This window comes from Pelobates fuscus, chromosome 11 (genome assembly GCF_036172605.1).
Source record: "Pelobates fuscus isolate aPelFus1 chromosome 11, aPelFus1.pri, whole genome shotgun sequence".
Classification (NCBI taxonomy): Eukaryota; Metazoa; Chordata; class Amphibia; order Anura; family Pelobatidae; genus Pelobates; species Pelobates fuscus.
The window spans coordinates 126,509,151-126,518,710 of record NC_086327.1 but is presented as its reverse complement, the minus strand read 5'-3'; the positions used below and the strand labels follow the sequence as shown (position 1 = coordinate 126,518,710).

At 38.9% G+C, this 9,560-nt stretch overlaps 1 protein-coding gene across 1 annotated transcript; it reads left to right on the top strand.

Annotated features, from left to right (window-relative positions):
* The first annotated feature begins 665 nt into the window (after positions 1-665).
* On the top strand, positions 666-7,675 carry PIH1D2 (PIH1 domain containing 2). Its single transcript, XM_063435967.1, has 5 exons — positions 666-864; positions 1,520-1,643; positions 2,530-2,763; positions 3,825-4,111; positions 7,315-7,675. Exons 1-5 carry the CDS (start codon positions 682-684, stop codon positions 7,486-7,488), a joined length of 1,002 nt encoding a protein of 333 aa, XP_063292037.1. The 5' UTR covers positions 666-681; the 3' UTR covers positions 7,489-7,675.
* Positions 7,676-9,560: the final 1,885 nt, after the last annotated feature.

Here is a 9,560-nt window from a genome sequence, read left to right as displayed (position 1 = left end):
GGAAAGGTTTTGGCGGTGCACAGCCGGTTGGTTGCCATAGCAACACATGCTAACAACAACGCGAGAGAGAGAGAAAGACCAGGTACAGGGAGAGCCATGTGCAGCTGCTGCCAGTTTGATGTTTTTATTGAAATTAGGGAATTTACAGCAAGAAATAACCTTTATAATGAATTAATTCTATTATATTATATCCCACTGAACTGGAGACTCATTAGTAAGCTCTGATAAAGCAGATAATTCACTGATAAATGGCTTGTTACCATGGACAGACATTAACCTATCATACAGCCATACAGGGGTCACTGTATTCTATGGATTTAACATTTTCCTGTATATAGAGTCAGTTTGCATGCCAAGGGAACTGGCATTAGTCTGTTTATTTAAAGGGCCAGTTTAGGCACCATAACAACTTCATCTAAATAGGCACTCTTACCCCCAGGGGTTAAACCGTTCTCGAACATTTTAACCCCCCAACGTTGACTCCAGCAGCACCGATCACGTGCAGCATATGAACCTTACATACTGCAGGGCAGTACTTTCAATGTGCTGCCCAGGAGTATAAAGAATGATATACACCCAGGGAAGTATGCTGGGTATCATATGGCAGTACTGTTTAGTTTCGTTATCTCTGTTAATATTAAATGTGTTCTGCTGTTTCCCCACAGAGAGAGAGAGAGAGACATGGATCGTATCGGGAACCCAAACGAGCTGTTAACCCAGGTGAATCATTTTTGGAACATGCTGGATGACATGGCTGATAACAGCCCTGAGAGTTACCAGAAGTTTATACAGAGGCACATGAAAGAGGGAAAGGATTTCATGGCCCCACCAGAGCCGCATCTCTGTCTTCAAACCAAAATATTAGTAAGTAAGCATTGTTCGATGCATAGTCTATTTCTAGAAGTCTGTTTTTTTTTTTTTGTTTTTTTTTAATCATAGATCTTTAAAGAGAAACATCAACCTGATAATGAGCCATCCTTTTTAATGCATTGTAAAGATAATACATTAAAAGTGTCACTCTAAAAGTAATAAAAGAGAAAATAAAATAAACATTTTCCTTATTTTTGCGCACTCTCCACACATTATTACATCATTAGTTTTCCAAATATCATGATGTAGCTTTACTAGTCGGAGACTCTCATGCACATCTACAGAGTCTGAACTGTTGGACACGTTTAATCCAGCACTGTAAGGGCTGTAGTGTATTCGGGGGGTGACTGGCACATCCTCAGTTTTGCTCAGATCAGGGGTTTCTAGTAGTTGTATATTAGTTGTTAGTTGCATTACAACTACCATAGACTTTGTGGTGTTTCCCAATGATGGGTACGTCTGTGTTATTGAACACTGCTGGGGGAAGAAGGGGCAAACATTGTCATTTATTTTACAAAACTATATTTAATATGCAGAATATACAGCCAAAAAGATGAAAAGCATACAAGTTGTGTTGGTGCGTTTCTACAATATTAGTTTCTGTACTAATATATAGAATATTCTCATGATAAACTAATGTCATTTGCAGGATCCAGAGGAGAAGGTTTTGTTCATCAACATTTGCAGTTGGAGCAGGGTTCCAGCTCCTCAGTCTGAGGCACATCCTGTGCCACTGGGTGCAGGAAGACTTGATCATTTGTCTGAAGGAGCAGGTAAGCAGATCACACTCTGCCTGTCAGATCATCAGAAATTTACAGATGAAACTCTCAAACCATGTTTTTATGATGTCCATTTTTTGTTGTCCATTTGAACTTACTGTACATTTTTAGCTTGGGATATAATAAAGTTGATTCTAACAAGTATTGTTATAAATCTATAACTCTTCATAGATTGAAAGCTTATTTAATGCAGTGCCTCCTTCACCTCTTGTCTCTGTTCATGTTATATATCCACTTTTTATGATTGTAAAGCACTGCAGTCTATGTTGGCACTATATTATTGCTAGTAATAATAAAATTAATCTAGCTTTTATTTAAAAAGAACACAGTCACATGTGAAGAATGTTATAATTTGATTCATTATCATTATTTTTAAGTTCTAAGCCTGGAAACACTTCTATAAACTGACCTTTCCCTTCCTTGTGACATGCTTTCAGTAAATGAACCCAGTCAGCCAACTATATCAATGATATGTGCTCTCGTTGTGTGTCAGCTTAGACGTTGCACTTTGCCAGCCTCCTGCATGCAAGCATGACTCTCAGAATTGATACATACGATTCTAAATTATTGTTTAAAATATTAAAGTTTTCTGTCTATTTTAATTATATGTATTTTTTTTTGTGTAATTATTTTCTTTTACAGTACCTTATAAAAATATACGCTCGTTTTGGATGTTACCTAGATTTTGCCATGTTACAACTTTTGATTTACACATTTGAAGGTGCAAAATAGTTTTTAATGTGACACATTTTATTTTAGCAATCTGCGGTTTTGACTTTTACACAATTTAAGTTTTCAGGGATTTTTAATACAGAAATGCACCTAGTCCTTTCCATTTGCTTGCTAACTGTATAAACCTCAATTTATATTTCTCCAACAGTCACTGACATTGCATATAATCCTGCGGTGCTAAATAAAGCTGAGAAGGATCCAATAGAATCTGATCAACTGATTCGCCTGGCAATGAAATACATTGAGGAGAAATACAAAGTCACCCTTTGCCATGCGTACCGCCTGGCTCCATTCAAACTCAAGGGAAAAGTCAAACGGATGAGAGAGAGTCTGCAAGGGATGGAGAAACAAGCTGACATCAAGACGGAAGACTCAACGAAAGGTGGGCAGAAAACATTAAACTTACTTATACTGTACCATCATAAAACTATACATTTACCTCAATTCCTGTTGCTGTTTTTAAAAAAAAAGAACATTTCTTTAACTCAGCTAATTGTGGCCTAAGCTTTGCAGTGCGTTTAATTCATTATTTAAAAGTGTATTTACTAAATGTGGTAAAATCTAAACTTACACGATTTAATCAGAATTGCTTCTCTATCGATTAGATAAAAAAAATTTTAATCGATTAGATTAATTTTTAATTTTGCAAGTTTGGTTTTCACTTTATCAAAAGTTACTAAATATTTTTTATTATTTTTATTTTAAATTCATTGTTTTAATATATACTATTTCAATGCATTATATATGCCTATGTCAGTTCGAGGTAGCAACGTAAAAGAGAATCAGCTGGAGCCAGAGTAGATGAGAATTCTTATACAAATGTAGACGGAATACTGTATAGCAATAACAACTGAAGACCTAATAATGGATTGATTGCAAGGTGTGATATATCATTCTAGAATTGCTGGAGCTGTACCTCATGCATATTAATAGAAAATAATTGATGGTTGTCCCCTGTGTTAAAAATGATTCAGTAATCACAATCTTATATAAAATACAATAAATGTGTTGACAACAGATCTAAATTAAAGAGCTGCTTTCATTTTATGAGTTTGCAGTTAGTCCAGCACGTACCAAGTAGGGTTACTTGATTCACCATGTTTTACACACACATATGACTTATTCATGGTGTGAAGCACTACCTGAATATTGCTGTAGTATGAGGCATCCATTTGCTGCATATGAGACCATCTATTGTGCCAATTGTCACTTGAAAGAAGTAGAGTATGTTAATTATTTTAAATCCTTTAAGTATGCAGAACAAGCTCTAGTATTTAAAACACACTCACAAAGTAGACTTGAAAGGTACTAAATATGGGTACTTAGTGGCTTATGTACTAAACTTGATATTGGAACTGTAGGTTTGATCGAAATTGTGCAACTGTGTTATCAACTCATCATACGTAGTGGTTTACTGAATAAATCTTTTACCTCTTTTTTAAGTGAATGATTCGTTGCTAGAACAGCTAAAAAGCATGGCTATTAAAGGAGAAGAGCAGGAGACTAACCCATCTATAAGTTTAACTAAAGACGAGACTCCCAGAAACGGCATAGCAGGCTTGATCGAAGAGATCTCCAGCACTGAGATACAGGAGGAAGGCTTGCTTGTTTCTCCAAAGCATGACCTTTGTGTGATGAAGGATGAATCTGGGCATCCCACAATGCTGACTCTGAAAATTGACCTGGAGAATGTCCATTCTGTCGCAGAGTGTGAGCTGAGTGTCTCCAAGGTAAGAGCCAGATGGAAGTCATTTAAATTCAATAGTGAGAAAGCAATACATCATGGTTGGCTAACCTTTCTTTTGGAACCTGTGTTACCATTGATGCTCAGTCCGTGTTTTGGCACTGTAAATATATGTCAGATCCTATATAAGAACCTGTATAAAAATGTGTAATTATAGTCTATACATAAAATAGAACTGACCAGGTAAATCAAAAGAGTAACACAATAATAAAATAAACCAAACAAAATAGCATGCAGCTCATGTTTATAAATCGGTGACCTACTCCATATCTCGAAATGCCTAAATATCCAGAACATGCAGGCCATACTATAAGATTGTCAGGAATAACAGATATAAAGAATAAAGTAAATTCATCCAATTGATGTTACATATGACAATGTGAAACTGATAAAATATCAGTTACCGTATTTTTCGCTCCATAAGACGCACCTCACCATAAGACGCACCTAGTTTTTAGAGGAAGAAACCCAGAAAAAAAATATTCTGAACAAACTGTCCCATAGTGTTTCTTACTATGGGACAGTTTGTTCAGAATATTTTTTTTCTCCCCTGTCCCATAGTGTCCCCCCCTCCCATAGTCTTCTCCTCTCTCCCATAGTCTTCTCCTCTCTCCCATAGTCTTCATCCACCCCCTCCCCATAGTCTTCATCCACCCCCTCCCCATAGTCTTCACCCACCCCCTCCCCATAGTCTTCACCCACCCCCTCCCCATAGTCTTCACCCCCCCTCCCCATAGTCTTCATCCCCCCTCCCCATAGTCTTCATCCACCCCCTCCCCATAGTCTTCATCCACCCCCTCCCCATAGACTTCATCTCCCCCCTCCCCATAGACTTCATCTCCCCCCTCCCCATAGACTTAATCTCCCCCCCTCCCCATAGACTTCATCTCCCCCCCTCCCCATAGACTTCATCTCCCCCCCTCCCCATAGACTTCATCTCCCCCCCTCCCCATAGACTTCATCTCCCCCCCTCCCCATAGACTTCATCTCCCCCCCTCCCCATAGACTTCATCTCCCCCCCTCCCCATAGACTTCATCCACCCCCTCCCCATAGTCTTCATTCCCCCTCTCCATAGTCTTCATCCCCCCTCCCCATAGTCTTCATCCACCCCCTCCCCATAGTCTTCATCCACCCCCTCCCCATAGTCTTCATCCACCCCCTCCCCATAGACTTCATCTCCCCCCTCCCCATAGACTTCATCTCCCCCCCTCCCCATAGACTTCATCTCCCCCCCTCCCCATAGACTTCATCTCCCCCCCCTCCCCATAGACTTCATCTCCCCCCCTCCCCATAGACTTCATCTCCCCCCTCCCCATAGACTTCATCCACCCCCTCCCCATAGACTTCATCTCCCCCCTCCCCATAGACTTCATCTCCCCCCCTCCCCATATACTTCACCCCCCCTCCCCATAGACTTCATCCCCCTCCCCATATTCTTCTCTTCTATCCCATATTCTCCTCTCCCATACTGTCCCCCTCCCCTTGTCCCATAATTACTTGCCTGTCTTGTAGCGTTGGCCAGCAGCACAGGGCGCACCGCGGTACTGGAACTTGAATTTCAGGTTCCGGTTTCCGGCGGGACTGAAAGGAAGTGCGCACTCAGCTTGTGCACACTTCCTTTCAGTCCCGCCGGAAACCGGAACCTGAAATTCAAGTTCCAGTACCGCGGTGCGCCCTGTGCTGCCGGCCAACGCTACAAGACAGGTAAGTAAAGCTTCATATTCGCTCCATAAGACGCACAGACATTTCCCCTCACTTTTGAGGGGAAAATAAGTGCGTCTTATGGAGCGAAAAATACGGTAATTATCACAGTCATGTTTGGGTCAATATAGCAATCCCTAAATAAAATACAGTAGGGGGTTACATATTCTATCACTGTGAGAAATGCAGGTCCAACGAGATATGAGCTTACTTAGATTACTCTCCAAATGTGGAAGGAAACAACTGAATCGTTATATCCCTCACTATAGAGGAATAAAGCAGAAATGTGTTGTATAGAAGGTTCAGGTTGAGGAGAAAACATGCAATATTATATACAAGCACACCCCTACCAGTCTTTAACATAATTGCAGCAGTGACTAAAATAAGCACTGACTTAAATGGTCCATGTACTCATACATGTCTATTCATTTGCACAATCTCGTCGTCACGTCTTCCTAATTACGAGGTGCAGGGTTTAAGAAAATGCTGCCCAGCTCAGGTCACCTGCCTGTTGTATTAGAAGATAACCTCCACTAATTTCAGTTGATGTATTGACATATCACTTATCAGAATGGTTTGTAGACACTAAAATAAAATCGCTAGATCAGATTTTTTTTTTAGTTAAATTGAGACATTAATTCACCATATATGCACTAATCAGCCACAACATTGCAACCACCTACCTAATATTGTGTAGATCCCACTCGTGCTGCCAATAAAGCTCTGGTGGGTTGGAGCATGGACTCCATAAAACCTCTAAATGTGTCCTTGGTTTCTGGCACACATACCCAGCCATCCACCTGATCTAAAAGAAAACCATGATACCAGACCAGGCAATCTTCTTCCATTGCTTAATGGTCCAGGTCTGATGCTCACTTTATCGTTGAAGGTTATTTGAGCTCGGGACAGGGGGGGGAGGGATCATCATGGGCATTCTGGCTGCTCTGTGGCTATGCTACCCCATCCACAGCACATTATGATGCACTGTATATTCTGACACCTTTCTATCATGGCCAGCATTATGTTTATAAGCAATTTTGAACTACAGCAACTCTTCTTTGTGATCGGACCAGACAGGTTAGTCTTTGCTTCCTATGTGCATCAGTAAGCCTTGGGCAACCATTACCCTGACCACCAGTGGTCTTTTCTTGCACCACTATTTATAGGTTCTATCCACCGCATACAGGGAACGTCTTACAAGGCTTTCCCTTTTGGAGATGCTCTGACCTTGTCATCTACCCATCACTGTTTGGCCCTTGTAAAGGTCACTCAGAGTGAACACATGAAATTCAACACCTGTTCACTCGCTGCCTAATATATCCCAACCCTTGACAGGTGCGATTTTATAATCAATGTTATTCACTTAGTCTATCAGTGTAATCGGTGTACTTGGCGAGTAAAATTCATTTCATTGGGTTCTATGTTCTCAATACAAAGAGATCATTAGATAAATGTCTCAAAAAAAATTTATTTTCATATTTTTGTAGGATGACTTGATGTTTGAGGTAGCTGGAAGATACCATCTACATTTAAATCTGCCACAAGAAGTTAACGAAGACACAGTTAAAGCACAACTCCACAAAGAAAAGCATGTTCTGACTGTAACAATGCCAGTACTTAAACACCTCACTGCTGAACAAACCACTAAAGCGTCTCTGTGACAGCCACCAAATCTTTGCATGCAATGAAATGTATGCTTTATATAGCTTTTAAGGACTGTAAAATGTTCCTCAAATTCTGCAAATATATCTGATCATTTCCCACAGGTGGTAGTCAGAGAATCAAGCATGACATATAAAAGGAATATCAGAATTAGTATGTGTTTAGTCTAATATTTGGCCCTATGTGTTGTTGGGTGTTTTTTTTTTTTTTGGTTTGTTTGTATAAATGACGTCATTTAGCTTTTTAGGTGCTGGTGCAGAAGTGTCTCTTTCTAATCTATAGGGACTGATCTTAGCGATCATGGGATTTGTACTTCTAATCATTACACAGCGTGACTAGAACAATAAACCAATAGCTGACAGTTTACATCTAGACTCGTTCACAGTTTAATAAACAGATTTGAGGGGGGGGAAAAAAGAGAACTGTGCTTGCACAGACTGAAGCTTGTTTTTTTTATATGGAGTTAATTAGAGTGGTTATGGTGCAAAACCCACCTCCAGCATTATCAACTTATCATTGATAACCAAGTTTGTTCATGTTCAATCGATAATATAAAAAAAAAAAAAAAAATCTTAAAGGCTTTTGGCAAAATGTAAACATTTAAATGACATGTAATATGTAACCCAGTCTTTGCAAACTCTTTTGACAAACAGTTAACACATACAAACCCTCTTTGATGCTGGGATCCAATACGAACCATTAAAGATGTAAATGTAGACAGAACGTAACAGACATTACACTGAAGTAAAGGAACACAAACATTTTGGGTCGTGTACCCATTCAAATAAAAATGTTTTATTTATGAATATCTAGATATATGTTTGTATTTTTGCACAAATAAACGGTTTGTTCTCTCAGTAATTCTGGATGTAACTCTTAAGACCAGATGTATTCAAGTAAACGTTACTTTGCCAGCAAACTATCAGTAATTACTCAAATAAAATATTAACATAGTGTTGGGTAACATTCTTAAAATTGCGTCAGATGGAAGAACAGAACATGGTAACAAAATCTTGTGAGATAATTTCATGTGATGGAAGAACAAAACAGTCTTGAATATCAAAATGTACAAACCATTATCTCCAAAATGGGAAAACAGAAATGTAAATGTATTTCTATACTATACTTTGAAATGTCTTGTTCCTTTAACAAATGGCAATTGTGAAGGATTATTTGCATAACGAAACGGAAACTATTTATATATTCCAGTTATGAGTTAAATGACAATGCAGGTATTTAAAGACCGCTTTACAACAAGATTTGTATTAGATTGAAACAGAATCCTTAAATGTCTGATCACCCATCCTGATCTACGTACTTGGACCTTGTTTCTGTTTTTTTTGGTTCGATATTGAGGAGTGTTTGAATGACAGACTTACCAAGTTTATTGGACTGTGGTTTTTATTTGACGTTGAGCCACTGCTGTTTGTTTTAAAGTGTAGGCTTAAACCATCTGTTGACTTGTATTTTTCATCGTTAAAGGGTGGTATACTAATGAATACCCTATAGCCAGGTTTACCACCTCGTGCCCTATCCAAGATCTCTCCACCTTTATAGGTCTGTGGTGAAGCTTAAGTGCCCAGTCTCTGGTTGTATTGTGGGAGATCATCTTTATTATTCTCTTCAATATTGCTCAGCTTTGTAGCATAGGAAAGTGCTAAATAAGGAATTACACAATTACTTCTACAATTCCACAAGTGAATAGAAGGAAGAGATATCTCTGCTCTTTTGCATTAGAAGTGAAATTTACAAAAGATAGGCAGACATGGACTAGAGTCTCTGTTACAGAATTATATGCAACCTCAAGGTGGTCCTCATTCACTTTTAAAAAAGTGTTTAACTTAGCGATGTAAATGTACAGTTTTTACCATAATAACTCATATAGAAAAAAATATATATATTCATACACCATTAGAGTGATTTCCCAGCAAATGACAGCTGGGTCAAACCATCAACCTTCTATTTATTAGACCATCTGGAATACACACAGACCTTACATTTACACAGATGCATATTTTGCCCTTGGAGCACGTCCCAGACATGATTTAAAATCATATCAGGAAAAATTGAC